Raw genomic sequence first — 26793 nt, 5'->3', positions numbered from 1 at the left:
ATGACATCCAGAGAACCAAAGACAAGTCTCAAAAATGCCTACCCATCTGCCAAGAGGCTGCTGCCGAAGGTGGAGGGGGAGGTAGAAGCAGAGGACTACTGTACCCCCGGAGCCTTTGAGCTGGAGCGTCTCTTCTGGAAGGGCAGTCCCCAGTACACCCATGTCAACGAGGTCTGGCCCCAGCTCTACATCGGCGATGAGTAAGTGTCCAGGCCAAGCCTCACCTCTGGCCTCACCCAGGAGAAGGCAGCCAGCCCCTCCCCAGCTCACACCCCTCACTCCCTCCTAGACATGAGCTTTTGCTTTTTGGGTTAGTTGTATTGTGAGAACTCAATTAGGGCTGGGTTTATCTTCACATTATAGAAAACCCAGAGAAAGGGCTTATGCAACATAGAGGTTTATTTCTCTCTTATATAAAAGAGGTGCAGAGGAAGGTAAGCTGGGGCTGGCGTGGTGACTCCAGGGTCATCAGCGTCTCAGGCTCCTGTGCTCTGCTCCACCATCCCAAGGGTATGGTTTCCCTCCTCAAAGTTGTTGCATGAGCCAATAGTGCTGATAGAGCTCCAGCCACCATCTGTGGGATCCAGGCCACAGAAACATAAAGAGAAAGTAAGTGCATCTTTCCAGAAGAAAGTGTCTCCCAAGACCTCCCCTGCCTCTAGCTGCAAGGGAGGCTGGGAACCGGAGCCTTTTGTTTTAGCTGGGTATAAGAGTGGCAAGAACAAAGTCAGTTCTCAGATTGATGACACAGGAGCACATCAACTTATGTGTTGGGAACATGTTAGGTCTAGCAAAGTTGAGGTCACCGTCCCCTCCTCTAGATTTTTATAGCCACTGTTTCCCATTCCTCCAACAACTGGAAAATGTCTACTATAAATAATATTAATAATAATAATTCCTTTCACTTACTGAATACCATGTTCTAGTCACAGTGTTAAGCATCTTGCATGAATGAGCTCATTTTGTTTTCATTATAGCCCAATGAAAGTCATCCAATTACTCCCATTTTAAGGATCAGAAATCAAGGGACAGGGCAGTTAAGCAACTGGTCCAAGGTCCACAGCTCAGTAGGTGGCAGAATCTGGGATTCAAACGCAGTTCTGCCTAACCCAGAAGCTTTTATCTTAACCAGTACTCCTACTCCTCCATCTATTCCCCAGGATTCCTGCTCAGGTTCCATCTCTCCCAGGAGCTGATGGTGTAGGACCCCTGCGTGTGTGATGTTAATAAACACCATGCTGCATAAAACCTGGAGATGACTGCCTAGTCATGGGAAATCCAGGGGCAGCATCCCTTGCCTTTTTTTTCCCTTAATATTTAAAAGTGTTTTCAATGTTTGTTTATTTTTAAGAGAGAGAGATTGCATGCACGAGCGGGGGAGGGGCAGCGAGAGGGAGACAGAGGATCCAAAGCTGGCTCCATGCTGACAGCAGACAGCCCAGGTAGGCCTTGAGCTCACGAACCACGAGGTCATGACCTGAGTTGAAGTCAGATGCTTAACCCACTGAGCCACCCAGGTGCCCCTCCTTAATAATTCTAAATTGAAAAAGTTAGAAAAATTACATGTCTTTTTATACTAAATTAAACTAGAGGGTTATAAAAACAAACTGCTAATCTCCCTCTGTCCGCCTTAATTCTGCCACCAAGTAACCAGTATTAAGCTCACTTTCATACTCCCACTACTTTATGTGTGCTGCTGCAAATGTAAGGTAACACACACACACATATAAAGGGTTTTTGATTCTTTTAAATAATTTTTAGGAGAAAAAAAGGAATCATGCTTTGGGTACTTTTACTATCTCATAGGAGAGCTGTACTCTGATTTATCCAATCGTTTCCCAGTTGTGAACATTAGGGGAACATCAGTGAGGGGTTTATGGGACTCTCTGTACTGTTTTTTTTTTAATTTTTTAAAAGTTTATTTTTGAGAGAGATAGAGAGAGAGAGAGGGAGTAGGGGAGGGTCACAGACAGAAGGAGACAGAGAATCCTAAGCAGACTCCACACTGTCAGCATAGAGCCTGATGCGGGGCTCGAACCAACAAAGCCATGAGATAATGACCTGAGCCAAAGTTGGACGCTTAATCAACTGAGCCAGCCAGGCACCCCTGTTTTCTTTTTTTTTAAATAACAGCTTAATTCAGATATAGCTCATATTCCATAAAATCACCCTTTTAAAGTGCAGAGTTCAGTGATTTTTTTTTATTATAGTTAAAAAGTTGTACAACCAGCACCACTCATTTCAAAGCATTTTCATCTCCTCCAAAGGAAACCACCTGAAAACTGTCCATTCTCCATCTTTTCACAGTCTTAGGCAACCACCCATCTGCTTTCTATTTCTATAGATTTACCTATTCTGGGCATTTCCTATATAAATGGAATCATAATATATGACTTTTGTGTCTGGCTTCTTTCACTTAGCATAATGTTTTCAAGGTTCATCCAAGTTGTAGCATGGACGAGTATTTTATTCTTTTTTATTGCCAATCTCTGTACTGGTTTTGCAACTTCCCTAAGATTAACTCCAAAATTAGTTCAAAATTTAAAAAGGTACATATACATTTTGACCCCAAATATCACTTTAAGAAATGTGATTTATAGAAATAATAGTATCAATACGTAAGGAAATATGCACAACAATGTGTATTTTATCATTGAAGTAGCAAAATGGGGGGGGGGAGGATCTGAATCTCTTATCTTTTAATTATAAAATATTAAATTCAGTAAATATATGGTTTTCCTATTATAAAAGTAATATATGTTTATTGTATAAATATATGTTTTAATTTCTCTATTTGTAGTAGGTTAACAAGAGAATCTTCCTCATTGGGTTGTATGGATTGAGATAATTATGTAAAGTATCCGTGTAGTGCCTAGTACGTAGTGAGCACTCAATAAAAGTTAGCTCTAATAATAAAGTAGTGATTAACGTAAGGAAGAAAACTTAAATCTCTCAGAGCAATCACCAAACCCCATTACTCTGAAGCTACTCCTTACTCTTAAGGATAAGAAATCAAAGGACAGGATTTCCACCTGGAATTTCTGTGTATTATTTTGGTTTTAAAACTTATTTTTATGTAGTTGTAATCGTATTGATTATTCCTTTTTTTTTCCCCACATAGCATCATTCATAAACTTTTCCCTTATGACGTATTTCTCATACTTTTAATTATAATATAATATTATCTATCAGATAATAATATATCAGGTGGATGTAAGGTCATTTATTTAACCACTTCCCTATTGTTGGACATATCATTATTTCTATGTTCTCACTTTTATAAATAATGCTGCAATGGACGTCTTTATGCATAAAATCTTTTCATATTTAGGATTATTTCCTTAGATATGACCCTAATCGTGGTATACCTGAGGGAAGAGAGATTAAGATTTTAAGATCTACACTGTCTCTGGCTCTTTATCTATGCTGTTCTCTTTGCCTAAAATGCCCTGCCCCCCACCTCCTTTCTGTGTCCAGATTCTATACATTCTGCAAAAACCACTCAAGTCACTTCTGCCATAAAGCTAGCTTTCCTCAATCTGCATAGTGAGAAGTAAGTTTTTTCTCTGTATTTTATACACTATATTTACATTTCCTACAGCTTATAATAATTAATAACAATAGCTTGTTGTGTTGTATATATCTTACTGTGTGTTGTGCCCTGTTGCTAGGCATCATTTAAACTCAACAACCAAGGAAGTACCATTATTACTCTTATTTTACAAATGGGCAAACCAGGGCTCAGAAAGTTTATCCATTTGCTCAGTTAGTATTTACTGGGAAACTTGCTAGGAGCTGTGGGGAATACAAAGAGGAAACTGAGGCTCAGAGAAATTAAGTGACCAGCCCAAGGTCATACCACCAGTAAGTGGTATAACTTATACCTAAACTCAGATCAAGAAAATGTGGTCAAGGGGCACCTGGCTTGCTCAGACGGTGGGGCATGTGACTCTTGATCTCGGGGTTCTGAGTTCAAGCCCTACATGTGGGTGTAGAGATTATTTAAAATCGTCACTTGATCTTTGCCAAAAGGCCGAGAAGTGATAGATTACTTAAAACCTTTAAAAAAAGAAAAGAAAAGGGGTGCCTGGGTGGCTCAGTCAGTTAAGCGTCTGACTGGCTCAGGTCATGATCTCACAGTTCACGGGTTCAAGCCCCACGTCAGGCTCTGTGCTGACAGCTCGGGAGCCTGGAGCCTGCTTTGGATTCTGTCTCCCTCCCTCTCTGCCCCTCCCCTGCTCGAACTCTGTCTCTCTCTCTCTCTCTCTCTCTCTCTCTCAAATATAAATAAAACATTAAAAAAAAAAGAAAAGAAATGTGGTCAATCAGATAAAGAAGCTGTTTTATAGCTACGGAGAAGAGATGTGTAGAAATGTAACAGGGAACAGAAGGAGAAGGGGTAGTGGAATAGAAGGAGTGTGGGGTTCGAGTCTTGGCTCTGCCAGCCACCACTTATGTGATCTTGGACAACTTATTTTACCTCTCTTCACTTTATGTGGCAACAGAGATAGGGCTCATTCCGTGGGGTGAATATGAAATGAATTAAAACAAAGTGCTTGGCACATAGTAAGTAAATGCCACTAAGTGTTTGGTACTATTATGATTCTGAGAAAGTGTCACAGAAGAGGTGAATTCCAAGCATGACTCTGGAAGATGGGTAGGATTTCAACAGAGTTCTGGGCAGAGGGAGCAAGATGAAGAAATGCACGGAGGTGAGAATAAGCAGGATGGTGTGTCTAGAATACCAGGGATAGATGTGGTAGATGTACACTTTCAGGGTGTCTAGAACTGAGCTATGTTTGACCGCCATGTGGTCAGCTCAGACTTAGCTGTGCTGCAGTAACAGATGACCCCAACGTCTTGGTGGCTTACCACAGCAGAGGGTTATTTCTCATGCACATGCCACGTCCATGGGGGGGCCAATCCTTACTGCTCCACATCCACGTCACTCTAGGCCTCAGGACCCAGGCTGACAGAGCAGCCCCTATCTGGGATATTGCCAGTTTCTTGGAGAGAAGGGCCATGGAAAGTCACGAGCTGACTCAGAAGTGACACATGCCACTTCTGCCCACGTTTTAGTGGCTAAAGCAAGTTCAAGCCAAACCCTCATGTTAATAGGACAGGAAAGTGTAACCTGTCAAATATTCCAAGTGGTAATGCATAATCGACCACAGCCACAATCTACTGCAGGTGTAGTGGCTTTGGGCAGGTCCTTTTACCTTTCTGGGCCTATGCCCTCATCTCCAAAAATGATCAGTACGAAGATTCAAAGAAATATGGAATATGAGAACGTTTTGTAAGACAAATACAAATGTTATCGTTATTGTTACCTAGTGAGAAAGAAACACGGGAAGGTAGGTCAGGGCCAGCTTGTGGAAGACTGAATGCCCACTGAGCGACTCTCTTCAGGAAGCCACTGAGTGTCTGAGCAGAACAGTCAAGTTCTAGTTAACAGAGTGCCAGACAACAGGGTGTGATGCAGTAAGATATGCTTGCCTCCTTGACATCTGACCGCAACCTTGTTCCTTCAACCAAGAAAATGTTACTGCCCTTTCGATTCATTCCAGCTCTGCCTGGTAGAGCCCCAAAACAAACACACACATATACAGTCTAGGCAGGCTCCACGGTCAGTGTGTGTGACCTGCGTGCACAGTGGGGGCGGGGGGCACAAGTCAGCATGGCATGATGCTTCATGGTGCTTATCCTCATCTCTGCTCAGGGTCCCTCCTAGACACCAGCTTACAAGGCTAATGAGACTCACAAATGCTTATTGAGAGAGCAATTAATTCCACTGCCAATGCAGCCACATGGAGGTTAAAACCCTGCTGAGAGCAGGCAAGGTTGCCTTTGTTTCTTGGTCTCTCTGTAGGTATTGCCCAAAGCAGCAAAAAGCTCACGGCTGGCTCCTCATGCACAAAGTCTCAGTTTTAATTTGAAAGTTGCATTTAGCTTGATTTTTTCTTCCTTTCCTTAAAAGCACCTACAATTTTTGAAAGGTATCAAGGCTCTGGAAGTGAGGGTGGTTAGGATCCAGGAGTGAGGATGGATGTTCTGGGGTAGCTGGTGATGCCTGGGACCCTCTGGGGACCAGACTTAGCCCAAAGAAGCAGGTCACTTTTTCTCCCTCCTCTCCCCTCAAGGGCTTCTTCATGGAGAGAGGCAGAAGGGCTGAGCATCTGCTCCGAAGCCACAGTGCCTAGTCAAACACTGGTCCCCATGTGGCCTTGGGCAAGTCCCTCATGCTTTCTGAGATTCAATTTCTTTACCTATAAGATGTGGATTCAATGAGTTAATACATATGCCACTTAGCACCGTGTGTGGCACACCCAATAAGTGTGAACTATTACAGATCAGGCAGGTTCTGGAAACTCAGCTCACAGTGTAAAAGATAAAGAACTGTCATTGTGCTTTGCCATTAAGGTCCTTCTGTGTTAAGGGCAGCGTTGAGACGGGAAATACTCCTGGTCAAATTTCTCCCATGAGATGCTATCATGAACTCAAGTTCAGGCTGCAAGGAAGTTTCCGCCTAATGGGCTTTTTCAGGCTCGTGCCTCAATTGCCCCCACAGATACTGTCCTGGCCTTCCAGGAACCCAGGTGGCCTGAGGCCTAAGGAGGCAGTGCCACACCAAAACCCAATGGGCCTGTGGATTTCAGAACTTCTACAGCATTTTCTCAATCCAAGATTATCCCGAGAGGATTCACCACGTGGAGTGCCTGATGACTCCAAGTCCCTATTGCTTACCAGCCCAGGGAGGGCAGAGTTGACACCACCACTGCAGCCCTGTGAGGATCTGGGTGGTGTTGAGTGTGCTGGATTAATGGAGGCACTGGGACAAGAAAACAGGCCGACGATCAGAGATTTTCACCAGAATGTCATCCCGGCTCCAGGCACAGCCACCCTCTTCCCACCCATTTCCCATAGCTCGGTAGGGGGTCTGAATCTGCTACAAGTGGGAATTTTAGGGTCAGCATGGATGGAGTAGGGCAAAAGGCCTCAAATGGGATTCAGGGCACAGAGTTCAAGCCCCCGTGCTGGTGGTCATTATGTGCGGCCTTTGGCAAAACATTTTACTGTTCTGGGACTCAGTTTCTTTATTTGTAAAATACAAGGATGATTTCAAAGGTCTCTTCCAGCTCTAAAATAAAATTCCTTAAGAAATGTGCTATTAAATAAATTAGGCTTCATTAGGTTCAAGCACATACTTGTTTTATTACTTTTAAGTCATTCAAATTAGATTCAAATTAGGTTAACCAAGTGTTGCCCTCCAGAGAGCCAGGGACTTGCGTCAATGATGAGATAAGAATAATTCATCGCCTCTTATCAATCAGCAGTCCCTAAATGGGTGCTTCAAAAGTGCTTGAGTATGCTTGAAAGCACTGAGTTTCTGTAATTTAAATATTCTCTCTTTAATCTCATTCACATTTTTCATTTGCTTAGAGAAATCTTTTTTCATTTTTCTTTTTTTCCCTTGTAGTCAGCAGGAGGGGAAATATCCTGGTTACTGTCAAAGTGATTGCAAATTCCCAGGCAGGACAGCCTCCCATAGGCTTGGCTGGAACAGGAAAATTGAGAAATCTCTCTTCTCCCTCCTGATGTCAGCATCCCGTGAGCCAACGCCACGGCGCTAACTTGCTCTGCCGCTTGAATGGCGGGGGTGCTGAGCAGCTCTCCATTTTTATTAAAACTATAGTTGCCTCCAAGGTCTGGCTTTTGAGGTCATCAACAGACAGCTGCCCTTCCCCTTAAAGCCTGATTCCTCCCTGTGGTCAGCCCTACTCAGCCTGAGCTCACTTTCAAGTGGTCTTGCTATCTTGCCCTTTCTGCTTTTCTCCTCCCAACCAGACCAACAGCCTTGAAAGCAGAGGCATCTCCAGGCCTGGCCTGTAGTTGAGGAGGCTGGAAAGTGAGGAGAAAGCAAGTCAGTCAGCTTAGCTGGCCCTCAGCCTATGAGAGGGCTTCCCGGACACCTGGACAGCTGCAACCTTTCCCCACAAAAAGAAGGAATTAACTCAGCCTTCAGGCACCAAGCAGAGCTCAAACTTGACCTGCTTCTCCAGGGTGGACCGTGGTTTAGGATGCAGTGAAAACACAGCCACAGTTGCCAATTTAACGTGCTGAATGTTAGTGGAAAGAGTTGGAAAGCCTGGATTCTGAACCTCCAAGTACCAAAGGTGACTTAGATACAACTGGGCACCAGTCATGGGCAAAGTGAATGGGGAGACCTGGCTGGGCTTTTCCAGTAGGCTTCTCAGTGAAGGCCTCAAGCAACATCAACCACTTCCTTTCATGGTTAGCAAAATGCCTAGTGTAATTATTAATACAATATCACTTCTCAAATCCAAGCCTCCGAGTATTCTCTTTCCCCTCTTAGCCTCCCTTCTTGGGGCAGATGATGAAGGGATATCTGACAAGAATTAAAAATGCTGGGGTCACCTTATATCTTTGAATAGCCAGTGTCTCCCAAGAACTAAGAAAATATCAATAAAAATCATGGTAAACACTTGCATGTTAAGTGAATATATGACCTACTCATCACGGATATTTACAAAACACAGACAAAAAGAAGAAAATTAAAATTCTCTATAATCCCTTTACCCAGAGATAGCCACTGTTAACATTTTGCTGTACATCTTTCTACTGCTTTCTTCTCTTAAATTTATCTTTTAACCTTTCAAAGAAACTCGAGTATGGCATCATTCAATTTACAAGAATCCTGTAAGGAAAAGTACTGCCAGTGTAATTGGTTCAGTTTGACAAAGAAAGAAAGCTGAAGGTCCCAGAGGTTCAGTTGTTTTAGCTCGTGCAGCAGTGTAAGTGTATAAACTGCACCTGCCAGCCCTGTGTGTTCCGAAGGGCCTCAAAACCAAACAGTTTCATCGTCAGCAAGTAACAAGAACACCCAAGAAACTAGAAAGCCAGGGAATTTCACTTTCATTGATGAAATTGATGGAGAATTGATGGAGATCAAAAGCTAGAAATATGCCTGCTTTTAAAATCCACCTGTAAGCAGTAGGTGTGGTCGAGACTCCAAAGGAGAAGGTCTCCATCAGGGTCATGCCCATGAAATAACACGCGAACACCAAAGTGTCATATGCACCAGAATGAACAGAGTGCCAGAGTACAGGATACAGGCTATTGGCAAACAAGAGTCCACAGTCAGGTGCAGGAAATAGGTGGGTCTTCACAGACACAAGGGTATGGAGAACGCCCAGTCACTAGTGGACTTTCTTCAGTGCCCAATGTAGAATCCTGACAATGTGGGAGCAGCTGGTTTCCCACCACAAGGGAGCTGAGGGAGGGCTTGAATAGATGTATACATGCATGTCCCTCCTCCCCTCTGCGCCAGAGCATACACCCGGGGAGTGGGGCGTAACGGGCTTTGGGGTAGATGCTGAGGTATTTCGGCTGGGGCGGCAAGAGGCCTGGAAAAGTGGAATGTCAGGAGTGCTGCCCAAGGAGACTGCTTCACCAAGAGTGCTCTTATTCGCCATTCCTCAAGGATAGTGGGTTGAAACAAGCTTCCTGAAGAAACTTCAGAGGAGCTGAAAGGAGGCTGGGTCAGGCCAGATAAGGAGGAAGGAGGGGAGGACTCCGAATGAGGAAACTGGGCCATGCAAGAGGGGAGTCACTTCTCTGGCCCTCCAATCTGCAGTAAGAATCCAGGGCCAGGCCAGAGGTTCACAGTGAGAGGAGATAAAGGGAATTGGGTCAGAAACAGAGATATGGCAATGTTCTTCAAAAGTAAACTGCATGAGTCCAACAAATGTGTGATAAAATGTCCAGCCTTATTGCTACAATGAATGAAAATGAGATATCTTTTCCTCTTCTTCTCCTTCCTTTTTTTTTTTTTTGCCAGTGAAATTAGCAAAGAATGCAAAATGAGCAAGCTTTAAGGAGGATAATTTAGCAACACAGCACATGTGTTAAAAATGCTCATACCCATTGACCCCAAAATTCTACCTAAAATTTCTTCTAAGGACGTAATCAGAGATGTGCCCAAAGAAATAAAGCAAAGTTGTTCATTTATAGTGTTTCTTATAATACCTGCCACTCCCTCTTCATGAAAGAGATAAAGATAGAGAGCAAGAGCAAGAGGGGGAGAGAGGAGACAAATATCCAGAAGTAGGGGCTTGGTGAGGTAAAATTGAGATTTCCCTACAGAATGGAACAGCAGGCAGCTATTGAAGGCTGTATGTCGACAGAGGCAGATGTTTACAATTTATCACCATGTCAAAGGTTTTGAAACTTACATGTAGTATTGTACCCCCCAAACAAATCTCTATATAAAATATCTAAATCTATGCATAGAAAAGCAACTGAGGAATCTTATATCAAAAAGCAAAGAGACTTTATCTCTAGGTGGTAGAAATACAGGTGATTTTTTTGCATGTGGGAAGGAATATGTTTTTCATATTTAAAAAAAATTTTTTAATGTTTACTTATTTTTGAGAGAGAGAGAGAAAGAGACCATGAGCAGGGAGGGGCAGAGAGAGAGAGAAAGAGGGAGACACAGAATAGGAAGCAGGATCCAGGCTCCAGGCTCCACGCTGTCAGAGCAGAGCCCGACACAGGGCTCGAACCCACAAACTGTGAGATCATGACCTGAGCCAAAGTTGGATGCTTAACTGACTGAGCCACCCAGGCGCCCCTGTTTTTCATAATCTGCACTGGGCAAGTGTTATTTTTGTAATCAGATGACACATTTTTATGACATAATTTCTTAAATAAACAAATTGCTTACATAAGGATTTTTAACTAAACCAGAAACTAAGGCTCCTGCATCATCTAGATTCTAGAAGTAAGTTGGCAAGTCTGTTTTTCTCCTGAGCTTTTCTCCAAAGCAGAAGCATATTTCTTAGTCTCTTCCCCACATAACATACGTAAGCAGATGGCCCTAAAATTTAAGAAAACAACAATACAGTGCTAGGGAGAACCCTCTGACCCATCCTACTCCCAATAATTGCTGAGCCAGGCATTTGGACCAATTGGGGATCTGCCTCCATCACAGCCACTATATACCAAGACTACTAAGACTTGCTCTTTGCAGATCCTCATTTTGCCATGGATACTCTTCTGAGCTCTCAACTGGACTCTGAGTAAAGAAGGAGGAAAGGAGAGGAGGACTCTGAATGAGGAAACTGGGGGAAATCCCAGAGTGGTGCGTAAGGACACTGCCTCCCTTCCCGGCTCAGGTAGCCATAGGACGCCCCAAAACCTGCAGTGGGCTTCAGACACCCACCAGGTCTGATCCTCCCCAGGAGCCCTTTTCTCTCCCTCAGACAGCTAAAACCAGCTCTGTGGTCTGACTGTGGAGGTGTCATGCAACGAGTCTTGTCACATATTTACCCTGATCCTTGACCCCAAAAGCAACAAAGTGCAAATTGCTATTTATTCAAACTACTATTTGATTATGTTGAAACCCAGCTGCTGAACCCAGAGATAACAGTCTTTATGGTGGGTAGGAACTTCCTGTCAAGGACAGTTCATTTTAATTTTTCCACTGAGCTCAACCTCAAAGTGAGGTGGATTGCTACTCAGCAAGATGGACTGCATTAGTGGAGGCATTAATTGAGCTCAGATCTATGTCCCAAAAGCATAGTGTTTGTTGTATACATACTTTGGGACAAGAAGAAAAATGAAAAACAGGTCTTTCTGAGGAAAAACTGAAAGCAGAATGTAGTCCATAGTCAGGATGGCAGCACCAAAGTCTAGCTGAGGGGGTTGGTGGAACTCTCCACCATTCCACAGCTCAATTCCAATGGGCTGTTTGCAAATGTTTCTAAAAGCTCAATGCCTGTGTTTGGATCTCTCTTTCCCAAACACTGGACTCCATCATGGTTCCTCTCATGACCAAGAAAAAGCTCCAGGAAACCAGCAACAGATGGGGGGCCCTTGGCCAAGGGGCCGTGGCATGTTTCCTGCTGCAAGGCTCCTCTTGGCCCAGGGTATTGATCACTGTTGGTAACCAATATGGTCCCTTCTGTCTACCTTTTACCAGTGACCTTGAGATGAGTCCTCAGCTGGAGCAAAATGTCACTTCTGGCCTCTTATTATTATGGTTCCAGGCCCTTGTCATCTTTCCTGAGCTGTAGACTGCTCTTTGTGCTGTTAAAATCTAGTTGGGATCACCCCTCCTCAACCACTCTCCTTGACCCCCACCCCTACCCCCCCCCCCACCCCGCCCCAAATACAGATCCAAGCACTTCCGTGTTCCAACCTCACACTCCTCCAGACTTTCCTCTCCTCTCCTCTCACATCCTATGATCTGGCCATACCAGCCTCCTCCTCCCTGCCCCTCTCCCAGTCCCTCAGCAAGCCCTGCTGTGATCCCACCCTGGTCCAACCACCTTCCTCTCCTGGCTGTACAACTGCAACAGTCTCCAACAGAGCTCCCTGATTCCATTTTTCCCCCTCTCCAATCCATCTCCACACATCCCCAGACTGGTCTTTAAAAAAGTAAACGATGTTCACCCCTTCCTTAAACCCTCTGTAGCATGTGATGTTCCACCACACTTAGAGTAAAATGCAGACTCTTTCCTTGGCCTACAAGGTCTACCATGACCCAGCCCCTGCCTATCTCTCCAACTTCCTCTTGTACCACTATCCCCCTTGCTACTACAGCCATGCTTGTTTCCATTCTGTTCTTGGCACTTGCTGTTCCCTAGGCCTGGATGAAACACTTTTCCTCCAACTCTACCCCTGCCTAACTCCTTCTCATCCCTCAGTCTTAGCTCAAATACTACCTCCTGGCAAGGCCTTGCCTGACCACCTTACATAAAGCAGGACCACAGTCATCAGCACAGCTTTTACTGCCATCTGAACTTAAAAAAAATTTTTTTTAACATTTATTTATTTTTGAGAGACAGAGAGAGACAGGGCATGAGCAGGGGAGGGGCAGAGAGGGAGACACAGAATCTGAAGCAGGCTCTAGACTCTGAGCTGGCAGCACAGAGCCTGATGCAGGGCTTGAACCCACAAATCGTGAGATCATGACCTGAGCCGAAGTCGGACGCTCAACAGACTGAGCCACCCAGTTGCCCCACTTTTTTGCTATTTCATCCTTCGGTCATAGTGGGTTTGAGGTAGAAGGGAGTGCATTGTCTGAGAGTGAGGTCCCGAGAGACCTTGACTAACCTGTTCACTGTTGCACCATCGGCACCCAGGACAGTGACAGGCACACAATAGATTTTAAATCATTATTTGTGATAAATGACTGACTGCAGGAAATAATAAGCATTTCCTAAAAGGGCTTCATTATCTCCAGCCTCCACACTGTAAGTAGTGCTAATTCCCTGCCCTTGCTTCCCTCTTCCCCTCCATCACCGTGTTAACATTTGTAGTAAGACAAACTCAAACAGCCCTCTCCCATAAAGCCTCCCTTGGCCCTTCTAGACAGAAATAACTCCTGGTTCCTCTGACAACCTACCTCTGCCGCATATTCCAAGGCCACCTACTTCAACATGGCTTTATTCTTTCTTCCTGGAAATTCCTGTCTAGAAAGATAAGGCTATAAATCAGAAAATAACTTCACTGTTGGCTCCTGAAATCAACTCAAACAATAGACAGCTCAAATACCTCTCCTTAGAAAAACGCTTTGCCAAACTAGGCAATGATTCACTTATCAAAGCAAGGGTTCTGCACCGTGTTCACCAACCCTGTGAACATCAATGTCAAGAATTTTGCCCGATCTCAATAAAATCTTTGCACTGTAACACCATCTTAAATCAGTCATTCCAGCCCCAGCCCACCAAACCCTATAAACGTCTGGAAGGTTCAGAGGAGCGACCTGCTTTAAAGGGTTTCCTGAGGCTCTGTGAAGGTGACCCCCTCCCTTACATTCAGCTTTGCTGGATGAACAGATTATTCTGGCGGTCTTCTAGGGGAGTTGGCAGGTAACAAGTGCACTCCTGCAACCACCACAGTGTCTAGCACTAAGCTCTTCTGTTTATGGTGAATGATGAAAGAATGAATGGACGATCGATTCACCCTCCACTCTCTCCCTTCTCGAACCAGCCTATCCAGAAACAAGCGGTCAAGGGGTCAGTAATCAGGGTTTTGGACCAGGGAAGTCCTTCACTGCAGTGACTAGGTTTTATTTTGGAACTGATGGCATAAACCCATTGGCGGGCCCCGAGTTTCACCCTAGATCCAGGCTATGACACCACTTAGCCAACCAGCCTCTCCCCTCGTGCCCAGAACTACGGCACTGGACCGCTACGGGCTGCAGAAGGCGGGCTTCACGCACGTGCTGAATGCAGCCCACGGCCGCTGGAACGTGGACACTGGGCCCGACTACTACAGCGACATGGCCATCGAATACCACGGTGTTGAGGCGGACGACCTGCCCACCTTCGACCTCAGCGTCTTCTTCTACCCGGCGGCCGCTTTCATCGACGCAGCGCTCAGCCACGACCACAGTAAGAGACCTGTGACCCTTGGTGGTCCAACCCCAACAAACCCGCCCGAGGCCCCGCCCCGCCCCACTAAGCCCTCCCCCACGAAGCCCCGCCCCTCACCTTGGCTGGAGGCGGGATCTGCGCACTGTTGAAGCCGGTTCTGCGGGGGTTGTGTGTGATTAAGCTGGGAATGTCCGAGGCCCAGGAACACAAGAACCACACTGAGCATGCGGCTGGTGGGGTTCGGGCCTTGATCGCCTCTGTGGGGAATCAGGATCGAGAGGGTTCAGAGGAAAGGCATTTGGTCTGAATCCCAATCCCCTAAGGCTCATCAGCAATCCTTGGAGCAGCAGGGACGTCTGGATGCCCTCAAACCTGGGACTACAGCCCAGACACTAATTGTGCCCGCACCCAAACCTGACTAATAGCTAGGGGCTTCAATGCCAGAAAACCTTCAGGAAGCTGACTTGACTGGGAATCTATGGAGAGACTTCAGATTTTCCTGCCAGCCAACCAACCAAGCTGGCAGCCTCCCCCAATCCCCTCCTTCCCACATACTCCGTCTAGTTAGGCCTCCTATAGAAAGCTGACAATCTAGCCTTTATATATGGCAAAATATATTTGAGAATCTGAGTTTTGCACTCATGGTGTCCAAGTTTCCCAAGGTTAATTATCCATTCTTTTTTTTTTTAATTTTTAAGTTTATTTATTTATTTTGAGAGAGAGAGAGAGAGACAGCAGGGAAAGGACAAAGAGTGAGGGGGAGAGAGAATCCCGAGGAGTCTCTAAGCTGTCAGCATAGACTCCAGTGCAGGGGCTCAATCCCACAAACCATGTGGAGGTGCCTGGGTGGCTCAGTCCGTTAGGTGTCTGACTCTTGATTTCAGCTCAGATTCCATGAACTGGGAGATCATGACCTGAGCCAAAACCAAAACTCGGTTGCTCAACTGACTGAGCCACTCAGGTGCCCCAATTATCCATTTTTTAAAATCACAGTGCTAGTCCTTGCACTCAAAATACAGTTTTAGCTGGTCTAATCCAGGTTAAGTCTACAAGGCTATTTTAGAGAGAAAGGCATGGCTTAGGTATGCATTGGGGGTAAAACAATGTGCAGTTATTGCTGCAGGGTGTAACTCAGGGCATTTTATAGAGGCCAGAGGGACTTCAACTCCCTCCTCTGTGCTCTGATTTCAGACACACGCGTCATACTCCTTTATAGGACCATCACATAATTCAGGATATCCAACTACTGAAACCCTTTCTTGCCACAAGAGTCTGGGATTATGAGGCTCACTGCCTGACCAGCTGGCCTGCTTCAGGAATTTGCAATCTGCAGGTTGGGCGCAGGCCAAGTCCCAGACCTTGATGGCCATCCCAAAGTGGTCCTGGGCCCACAGGTAGCCATAGGCACCAAGGATTTGCCATTATTTTGGTTCAGAAAGCAATGTCACAATGAAAAGAAGAAAAACCTACAGAGCCTAAGTGCTTATATTAAGGGATGCTTCATTTCAAAGTCGTGCTTTTATGAGTCTATTTATGGACCATCTTTTGTATTATGCACATTCTGGGTTTCCAAGCAGTATCAAAAAGCAACTGGACTCTGACTCATCAACATGAGGTAAAATTTGCCTCAGATTATTTGAAGTTAACTGAAAACATATTTGACAAGAAAAAACAAAAAGCTACAACAACCCAATCCTTCAGTTTCTGTTTAATGTACTCTTTTGCCATTACTGTATCTTCAAACTTTCTCTTAATGGAAGGGGTCTGGCAGGCTTTAGAGAAGACAGGGCGGGGATCAAATTCACAACTTACTAACAATGTGATTTCTCTAAGCCTTGGTTTCTCAATCTGGTGATGAAAATATTTACCCTGAAAGGTTATAATGAGGATCAGGAGTAACCCACACAGAGCACTTAGCAGAGAACCTGGTGCACAGCAGGTTCTCAGATGTGTTTGATAAAGAGAGGTTGTGCACCATGAAGCACATAACCACACTAGCATGTGTGCATCATAATAATAAAGTTTCCAATCCCAAAAGGAAAAAAGACATTCCAACTTTGAACTAGTACAATAGACTCGTATGACAGCTTGTTTTCAGTTCCTGGCACAACATTTTAGAGTCTTTCGCCCCCCACCCCCCACCCCTGCTAAATTAGGAAAGAATGGGGCTCTCAAGTCATACTTAGGCCTGAGCAGATCACAGAGCATTGATGTGGCGATGTCAGGCCCGTGTGGGTCCTAATGGACCATATGGTCAAAAGCACCTAGCAAAGAAAGGGTCAAGAGAGAAAAGTATATGCCCAGATCAGAGAACATGCAGGGATTAGAATCAGTGGGCAGAAGTGTGGGACTAGAATAGTTGGCTGGTGAAGCGAGCAGGACATGACCTCATTGCCAGGAGGGAGGCTGGGGTCCCTTCTCAGTGCCCTTCACAATTGAATATCCTCAAGTCTGGGGCTCAGATCAAATGTGAACTCTGCAGAACCTAGCAGGGAATGTAAAAAAAAAAAAAAAAATGAAGCTAGCTGTGTGGAAAGCAGAGGAGTGTGGGTAGAGGGTGCTTATAGCTAAGTGGAGAGCCCCATACATTTTCCAAAGGGGGCAGCTGCTATTCAGTCTCAGCCAGCATCTTGTGAGAATCAGTGCAAATGTGGTAGATCTGATTTTTCAGGAAAAGTTTCCAATCTGGATTTTAATGTGAAATTGCCCAATTTTTAAGTGTTGGCAACAAATTGAAAACTTCTTACAATACTGCAAAGGCCAAACAAAAGATATCCAGTGACTGTCAGTTTGTAACCTGTGCTAAATAGTCAGAGTAACAAAATAAAAATACTCATTAGCCCAGCAATGACATTGTCATAGACTCCATCCAGTGGGGATGGCATGTGCTCAGCCTTCATGCCATGTGGTGTGTCTAGTCGTTCATTGGAGATCTAGGGGACACTACTGTAGCATTTTAGAGCCAGGATCACTCGTATGTTTCTTATTATACTCTTGATGTAAGAGGTGTTGATGGACAGTCTGGCCCAAAGGCAAGGCATCTCTCTTTCTCTCCCCTCTCTTGTCTTTCCTGTTCTTCCTTGGCTAGTTTCAGCCAAGCGTACACTGTTTCTCACTGCTGCCCCTCACATCCAGTCTTGTTTATTCTTGTTGAAAAAACCTTTCTCGTGGTGCTATAGAGCTGTGCCCAGGGCTTGTAGTGAGCCCCATGGGGCCCACTCCCACCCCTATCCTACCCTGATGCATCTCTTACGAAAGAACTCTCCAGGCAACCGCAGTCACTCTTGGAAAATCTCAGAAATAATCTAGTCCAGTGTTTTGCCCCAAGAGCTGGGGAAACAGAGGCCTGGAGAAGCTAAGTGATGTGCCCAGGGTCACAGAGCTGATCAGAGGCCAGCGGGAATTCCTTCTGTCATTTGGACCTCTCAGGAGAGTCCTTTGCTCTTATTTTGAGCACTCGGTGACCTAACTGTATAAGAGGTCACCAAAAATCATGAAAGGTGAGGCACTCCTGCTGGTTATGACATCTGAAACAACTGAACTTGTCATTCTTCAGCAGAGAAAGAAGTACTGACAAAATACTGCCATGGGAACCCCATTTGGACTGCCTACACTCCTCCTGCCATGGCATCCTCAGAGGTGAAGTAGTGTGGGCTTAATTTAATGAAATCTTCTAGGAAATCCCGGGGCAGATACTGTAAGGCTCTAAAGATCAGATTTTAGTATCACCACTCTCTGTTTGTTCTTTCTTTCTTTTTCTTAAACAGTCCACAGCCTGCTTCTGAAGGCATCTTAAAATCTATTATGGCTAAGGCAGGTATGAATAAACAAAGCGAGTCTGCTTTTGAGCAGGAGCGTGGTCTTCTGGTGCCTCCAAGCTTTAACCAGACCAGATATTCAGGGTATTTTAAGGATCCTCTGCCCTACTGCAGCACACACAGGCCTGCCCCCCAGCAGTTCAAAACATAACGTGGACCCTTCTTCTGATGGCTTCCACACCCCCAGAAGTGTTTTGGGAGAAGTATGAATGATGCCTTTGCAGGCTGCTGAGGGAGGTGAGTGAGCAAGAGACAGGCAAAGAGTATCCCCCAAAACCAAGGAAGGAGGCTGTTTATGAGAGGTCACAGCTGGCAGGGGTGGGGTTGAGTTGAGGGTGGGGGTTGGTGGGGTCGGTGGGTTAACAGGCTTGGCCTGTATATATGATTTGAGTGACAGAGGCCTATCTTTTGGTCACCAGTTGAAAATACGCAATTGGGGAGCAGCAGAGATTCTGGATATGGGTTTTCTTTATAAGACTGTGGGAATTCACCTTTTGGTAAAGGCTAAGGGGAATTATTAAATTGAAATCACCATTTCTCAAACATAGATTGTGACCTATTGGTGTGTCATAAAATGAGATTAGTGAGTGCAGCCAGCATTTCCTTAAAAAGAATGAATTGATTAGAAAATAATTGAATATAGCAGCATGCATTGCACGTAGTAAAAGTTCATATTACCTTGTGGAACTTTTGTCTGATACACACACACTTGTGATATCACATAGAGCTCTGAATCTGGTGTCAGGGAGCCTGGGCTCAAATCATGCATGGTTCTGTCACTTCCCAGCTGTGCAAACAGGGCCGCTCACTTCTTTGCACATTATCTCTTCTGTAAAATGGAGATGATAATTTCATCATCAGTCTGTCGTGCTGATCGAGTCGTGCTGATCGTGCTGATCAGTATGTCGTGCTGATCGAGTACTATGTAAAAATGTACTTGGACGATCTGGGGGCGAGGTAGGGCTATGTACATGTAAACTGTGAACTGTGTGTTGTGTTTTCAGGGGGCACACAAAGAAGTGAAAGCCACTGATCTAGGAAATGTGTGCCCTGACAAAGCTGCCTTCACTTAGGGTCCTAACTCTGGCTGGTGTCTAACAGCCTCCTAGTTTCTCCAGTATGGGCCATTCCGGGAGCAGGCCCCGTGCAGGTCTCCTTGCCCTTGTCTCCTGAACCCTCTGAGAGCTTTCTCACCACCCGATGCTGGGCCCCAAAGGGTGGTGCTTAGCAGAGCCACAGAGCAAAGAGAGAGCAGTGCCTGGAGGGTGCTGAGACAGGCCCTTTACCAAGGGAGGAAGACCTACCTACCAAGCTCACATGGCTGAGGGCATTCACGCCGCTTTTGTAAAACCAAAATTCAGCTCCAGGAGTTTCTGCTGGAGCTGAGCACGCCCTTCTCTCCCTTCCCCCTTTCTCCTCCAACCCCCTCCATCTCCCTTTGCCATTTTTCTCCCCTCCCCTCCTCCCACTTAACAGACTTCAGGCTCCCAAAAGACTTAATGAACTACAGCTTTCGTCTGTTTCAAGCATTTAGTCGTGACAGAAAGAATTACCCTTTTTGCCAGGAGAGGAAGAAACGCTTTAGTTATCAGCATAGCTGGCAAGAAGCCAGCCAGCCTCTGGAACAGTCTGTGGGGATTAGAATGCCAGAGGTAGACATTCCAGTCCAGGAGCACAACCATGCCATGCAAGAGCCAGGGCCAGCTTCCCCCAAACCCGACCCAGCAAAAAAGAAGCAGGCCCTGCTTCTTGCCTTCCTTTCTAGCGAATGTGCCCAAGGGAAATGTGGTGCGGTCACACTCTTGTAGCTCAGCATCATGGCAGGTGGGATTGCAGGGCCGCCTGGTAAGCTTGTGGAGATTCGTGAAAATGAATTGTGACAAAATGAACAGTTCCTTATGAAGCACCTTTCTGCGCCAGCCCTGTGTGTGTGGAGAGGCCATCCTGGAGTTCTTCCTGATGGGCAAGATGTGCAGGCCTTGCCAGCTGGGAGGAGGGGAGAGAGAATCCTGTGCCTGATGGTCAGGCCCTCTTGGATTTCTCACTCTGCCTGGGCATGGTCCTGGGCATGGTCCCCTGGCACAGGTGAGGGGGTGGAGGTGAGAAGGACACGGGGGAGCCATGTCTGTTCAGAAGTATTCTTCAACAAGCTGTTCTCATATCCTGATGTTCCAGAAGCTCAGTGATGTTCATAAGTGTCTTTTTGGTCATCCTTCTGATCCACAGGCCTGAGACTCAGGAAGAGACATCACTGGGGTCACAAGTCACATAGCTCAAGCTGCCCCTATCCCACAAACACACGAGAGGGCAGCCACTGGGATGGCATTGGTGGGGACAGCTGGAGAGCCTAATCTCATTACTTTCTCTGTCCCCTGAGCACAGTGGCCAGCGGCTAGCACACAGAAGGGCCTCAGTAACAAGTTGCTTTTAACTATTTCTAGCCATGGCACCTGCTTTTTGGGTGACCTCTGGCATGTCATTTCACCACTCTGAGCCTGTTTCCCATCTGTGAGGCAGGAATGATGATAATGAAACCTTGAAGTTTCTGTTAAGGATAAAATGAGATAACGCACATTGATGTACTACTGTGTGAGCTCGAGAGCACTACCAAATGCAGACCTGAAGGGTGCAGAAGCTGCTTCACACTGTGAAGCCGGGCCTAGCTGATGCCATGGTAGTGTTGTTTTGGTTGAAGTATATAAAGAAAATCCAGCTTCATTCAGACATGTAGATGGAGAAGGGAAGGATATTTTAATAGCCTTTTCTGGTAATTATGGATATTTTTCTTTAATACTACACCAAAACTTGACAAGTAATAGTTTCTTAAAGGCTAGCTATGATGCCTTGCAATCTGAAACCATATACATAAACTTCATACGTACTCTGTTATATGAAAATCCATTGGTCTGTCTTGCACTTTGAATGGATTTTTTTTTACTCACGCATGACTTTGTAATATCCCACATTGGTCATTTGGAAAATATTGGTTCACTAAGTTATGTAGATCTTCCAAATGTTGACACTTTTCATTGTATGTTTTCAAAAGAACACATTTGTTAATATCACCACCAATCTTAACAGAAAAATCTAAAAGTATTGGGAAACTGTCAACCCCACAGTAATAGATACAAGTTTTCCAAAATTCTATTTTCCTCAAAAGCCTGAATTTTATCACTGGCAACAAACACCATTGGTTATTTCCTTTGACATGAAAGGCCTATTTTGTTCACTTTTTTTTTTTTAAGATTTTATTTTTGAGCAATCAGTACACTCAACGTGGGGCTCAAACTCACAACCCTGAGATCAAGAGTTGCATGCTCTTCCAACTCTCTACTTTGTAGGAGTTGGAAGCCAGGCTCCCTACTTTGTTCACTTCTGAGACAAAGTCTGCCAAATATCCAAGTGTGAATTATCATGGTTTTTCTGTCATTTGCTCTTTTAAGTAAAAACAGTGTTTCATGAAACAGTGGCTAATTCAGCTTGCAACTCTACCTCCTATGTGCTTGTTCTTGAGATAACCATCTTACTTTGGCACTCAGCCAAAGTGCTTTAAGTGTACATACCATTTCATCACGCAAAATATTAAGCAGAAGTGTAACCAAAGGCTGAAATTTGATAAAAATTAATTTGTATTGCTTCATTAAGGATATTCTTAAGGGAAATCGGTGTTCCCCCCCTCCCCCCGAGAGCACATGGTGGTGAAGAATGCAATGATTACCAGTATAGTGTGGTACCTCTTCTTCCCACTGCATTTCAGGTAAGATCCTGGTTCACTGTGTCATGGGCCGCAGCCGTTCAGCAACCCTGGTCCTGGCCTACCTGATGATTCACAAGAACATGACCCTGGTGGACGCCATTCAACAAGTGGCCAAGAACCGCTGTGTCCTACCCAACCGGGGCTTTCTGAAGCAGCTCCGGGAACTGGACAAGCAGCTGGTGCAGCAGAGGCGACAGGCCAAGCACAGTGACAACAGTGAGAAGGCTGGTGAGAAGGAGCCATAGCACCCCTAGCAGGGCCCACAGAGATACTCGGGAATAGAGAGGGAGGCTGAAATAGCCCTGCCCTGTGACCTGGGACAGTGAACCAAAGCTTGACTTCCTTCAATCTTAAACTTCTCAGGTGTATGCTGATGAATGGGGGGGGGGATTCAAATCTGCCTCCTGGATGAGGACTTGGCTTCATAGCAGAATGGGGCAGACTGCCTTCTCAGCAGAATTGGTTACAGATGAGCACACAGTTCTGCACAAAGGTGCCTGTATTTTATTATTATTATTATTATTGTCATCATTATTATTATTTTCTGGTAAGATGGAAGCAGAAAAGGATTGGAAAATATGTAGGCATTGTGCTGTGATTAAATGTTTGGCTTTGTCTGAAAGTCACATTCTTTTTTTTTTTTTTTTTTTTTTAATTTTTTTTCAACGTTTTTTATTTATTTTTTGGGACAGAGAGAGACAGAGCATGAACGGGGGAGGGGCAGAGAGAGAGGGAGACACAGAATCGGAAACAGGCTCCAGGCTCCGAGCCATCAGCCCAGAGCCTGACGCGGGGCTCGAACTCACGGACCGCGAGATCGTGACCTGGCTGAAGTCGGACGCTTAACCGACTGCGCCACTCAGGCGCCCCTCTTTTTTTTTTTATGTTTATTTATTTTGAGAGAGAGAGAGAGAGAGAGTTCACACATGCAGGGGAGTGGCAGAGAGAGAGAGAGGGAGAGAGAGAATCACAAGCAGCCTTCAGGCTTTCAGCACAGAACCTGACACAGGGCTCAATCCCATGAACCGTGAGACCATGACCTGAGCCAAAATCAAGAGTCAGACGCTTAACCAACTGAGTCATTCAGGTGCCCCCAAAAGTCATATTCTTAAAAAATAATTGTAAAATATAAATTTATTTTTTAGCTGCAGAAAAGTGCCCGGGAGAGCTGTGTTACAGACGAGTCTGCATAGCTTATTAGCAGGCCCCTTCTCTGGGGCATCTGTATTTCCTTACCATCTCCTGCATCCTCTTTTCCACGGAATCCCCAGGCTTGGATCACCACTCATAGATGCCGCTGTCTGCAACCTGCAGAGAGCAACTCATTTATTAGGGATAGGGCGGGGGGGGGGGGGCGGGGGGAGGGGTGGTTGCTGTCCTGAGTCCCGTACACTGGCCCTTGCCTTGTGCTCTTCTACCTTCCTCGGGAGCCAGGGCTCGCAGAATCCTAGCCAGAGCTGCCACCACCCAGAAAAATTAAATGAATTGTGGACAAGTTTAACTTTACAATTTTGGAAAAAAGAAGGGGGATATTCTTTAGGGAACTGGCACTTGGAGAAACTCCTTTCATTTTGATTCTAGTCAAAGCAACACAGGCTTGTTTTCAGTCATACCAGAAAGCATTTGCAAATGTGTTTGCTGTGGAATGGGAGAACAAGGCAGCCAGGTGAGCTCAGGTGTGGAATTTCCCTGCCCCTGAGAGCTAAGCCAGGTGCCCTGCCTGTGTGATTTTCGTTCTCGAGGAGAAAACAGCAGGAGACATCAAGCAGATAGAGATGGCTTCTGGAACCAGGAACCCTAAACTAGACAGAACCCAAAGAGAAATGCTGATGGAGATGCCAGAGGTCAAGGACCAGAAACGAAAACTGTCCGGAGAAAGCAAAAAGAGTGTGATAAATGCCTGTGTAAGAAAATTTGAAAAGGGGCTTGGTCCTTCGATTTGGTTATGGTTTTCAGCAGAATGAAAGAGGAAGTTCTTGATGGAGGAAGGATAGTGTCGGGGGGCCCAGCAGCCTTGTAAAACTTCCCTGTGAGTTTAGGTGGGCTGCCCTGATTTTGTGCCACAGGAGAGGACTTGTGGCTTGGGCCCTTGGTGGCTGGGCCTGGCTTCCTGGGACTGCTCTGAGAGAGTCATCGTGGTCCAAGAGTAGTCAGGTCCTCATAAGGACTTGGATCTGAGTGTGAGGGGAGCCATACACAGGCTAATGGGAAAGAGATATAGACCAAAAGGAGGTCTAGGGTCCCAGAGGCACCTTACCTGGACTTTCCCATCACAGGATTCCAATAACCCACTCAAAACTCATTTATCTCCTAGGTCTAATATATTCCTTGTCTAGAAAGAAATTAGTATTTCCATTTTAATGAAATATTACATTTAATACATCATAATGACATACTTACATTTAAATGAATCCATTGTGGGATGTATGGTAGGATGAAATGCTGGTGTTCTCTTGAGCTTCTCTATACTTTCCTACATGGGCCCATCTCTTTGTGGGGCTGTGAGTCTTACTGAGGACAGCAGGAGCAGAGAACTTTAAAGTTGGAGTTCTGGTCTCTGCAAGATGGCTCCTGGGGGCCAGAGGTGGGAGAAAGGAGGAACAGAAATTTTTGCAAAAGCATTTCAAGTCTTCAGAAGTAAATTATTTATTTGGCCAATAAGTATTCATTGAGAACCTACCGCATGCCAAAAATTGGGTTAGAAAGCCAAAAGTAAAAACAAAAAGGCATGTTGTGATAAAGTGCAATGAGGCAAACAGGTACTGAGGTGAAGGACAATTGGGGATGGGGTGAAGACCTGAGGAGATGGGGTGAGCTGAGACTTGAAGGAGCACACCCTCCAAAGGGGGAGTCATTCTAGGCTGAGGAACAGAACAGCCCTGGTGAAAGCCCCAGGGTGATAAAGAGGTATATTTTTGAGGAAATGCCCCTCAGTGAAGCTGGAGCCCATAGGTAGGGGGAAATTGGAAGACGTTGGTTATAGAAGCTAGATTCTATTTCAAGTACAGAGAAAAGCCACCGAATGGTTTTAAGCAGGGGAATGGTATGACCTATGTTTTAAGGAGATCACTCTGGCTGAAGTATGGAGAATGGATTGTTGGGAATTAAGAAGGGAGGCAAGAAGACCAGACAGGAAGCTTTTGGAACCCTAGACAGGAGAGGATGGTGGCCTGGACTGAGACAGCTCCAGGGGACTACTACTCAAGATTATTTTGGAATTATCCTGGAGAGTCGACAGAACCTGATGAGAGGGCAAAGAAAAATGAAAGCTATTGATTCGGTTTCTTGCCTGAGTATGGAGATGAGGTTGGCCAGGGCAGAAATGGGGGGAGAGGGCTGGAGATCACCAGTTACGTCTGTAAGACATACATAAAGTATCCCGTGTCATTGGACCTTGAATCTAGGAGCTCAGAGGAATGTTCACAACTGGAGGTGTAATTCTGGGTGTTATCTGTGCGTAGGTGGTGTTGGAACTCATCATCCTGGGTGAGATAATGAGAAAAGGGAGGAAGTCCCAGGCCTGAGTGCTTCAACATCAGTGTTTAGAGCTGGGCCTGGGTGGCAGAGGGAGAACCAGGAAAGAGGACAGAGAAGGAAGAAGAAAAACCAGGAGTGTGGAATTATGGACACCTGGGCATAGTTTCATAATTTAACAGTACTGGTAGTCTGTTGACTGTACACTGGAGACAATGCTTGCTTATAACAAAGTAAAGTTTATTTGTATGGCACTTAATAGTTCCTGTAGCATCGTGAATTTGTTAGCTGAGCCTTGAAATCAGAGAGATGACAACTTACAGTCTTTTCAGAGTTACGTGTAGGAAGAAGGGCTGCCATTTGGAGAATTGGGTTTGTTTCAGCTTCCAAATGTTAGCTGAGTGAGTTTGGGCAATTAAGATAGGTTCTTTGAGCCCCATCTCCTCATCTGACACCGGAGACAATGGCCCCATTTCCTGCACAGGGTAGGCGTGTGGATCACGTGGGAAGGCTGTTTATGAAAGCTTGGTAACAGTATTGTGAGTCATCATTTCTGAAACAGAGTGTCGGCAAGGAAGGCCGATGCCTTCACACCTGGGTAGGCACCGCTTGAGCGATTCAAAAGAAAAGGTCGACAGCTGATGACCACTCAAGACTCTTATAAGGTAAATGAAAGAACAGATTACTGGGCTTAAAAAACATGGCTTGTTAATGAATCTCAACCTGATGGTGACTCCATTTCAGTTCTGATGAATCCAAGTTCCTGTTTTCCAGGATCCTTGGTGTCACATTTTGGTCTGAATTGCTTTCTCTAGTGAGAGTGGGTGAGTAAGGAAGAGTGTGCAGTGTTCTGAGGCCACCTCAGATCAGCAGTTTCTCTCCCCCCAAGCCTTTCTGTTCTGCCCATGAATGCTGGAGATAGGGGCCAGCAGAGGGGGTCCTGTACCTGGATATGCTGCAGTCCCTTGGGAGCCTATGACACAAGGAGTCCCTAGTAGTGTTCTTGGATTCTGATCTGGTAGGTCTGGGGCAGTGACCAGAACTTGCCCACAAGCTCCCTGGAGGACTGTGAGGAAGGCAGGGTGTGGGGGTGATGGAACCCCAGTTTCACACAAACCACAGGGTGTGATTAGCAGGCCATGGCAAAAGGAAAACACAAGGGAATCTCAGTCCCAAAGGATCTCAACAGAAGAGGAAAGAGACTACATATGTGAAAGTTTCAAGATGGGGCCTGTGGAAGCTTCCATATCAGCTTGTTAGCAGGCCTCCACCCCAGCTCTTAGGCTCAGGCAGCCTCTTGCCTGACAGGTGCACCCACTGGGCTGTTAAGATTCATGGCTAC

At 45.5% G+C, this 26793-nt stretch overlaps 1 protein-coding gene across 1 annotated transcript; it reads left to right on the top strand.

Annotated features, from left to right (window-relative positions):
* Positions 1–22222, top strand: DUSP29 (dual specificity phosphatase 29). The gene is made up of 3 exons (XM_047072041.1): positions 1–200; positions 14200–14420; positions 21978–22222. Exons 1-3 carry the CDS (start codon positions 1–3, stop codon positions 22220–22222), a joined length of 666 nt encoding a protein of 221 aa, XP_046927997.1.
* The last annotated feature ends 4571 nt before the right edge of the window (positions 22223–26793 follow it).

This window comes from Lynx rufus, unplaced genomic scaffold (genome assembly GCF_022079265.1).
Source record: "Lynx rufus isolate CCGP_SWC_20201006 ecotype Redwood Valley unplaced genomic scaffold, mLynRuf1.p SCAF_11, whole genome shotgun sequence".
Taxonomy (NCBI): domain Eukaryota; kingdom Metazoa; phylum Chordata; class Mammalia; order Carnivora; family Felidae; genus Lynx; species Lynx rufus.
The sequence above is the reverse complement of the archived record's forward strand: the minus strand, read 5'-3'. Positions and strand labels throughout refer to the sequence as shown.

What these genes read in the sequence shown, in the direction of transcription:
- DUSP29 (XM_047072041.1), top strand. Translation starts at nt 1, where the DNA reads ATGACATCCAGAGAACCAAAGACAAGTCTCAAAAATGCCTACCCATCT. An exon ending in CAGCTCTACATCGGCGATGA is followed by an intron (nt 201 to 14,199) that starts GTAAGTGTCCAG and finishes CCTCGTGCCCAG; the next exon opens with AACTACGGCACTGGACCGCT. An exon ending in AGCGCTCAGCCACGACCACA is followed by an intron (nt 14,421 to 21,977) that starts GTAAGAGACCTG and finishes ACTGCATTTCAG; the next exon opens with GTAAGATCCTGGTTCACTGT.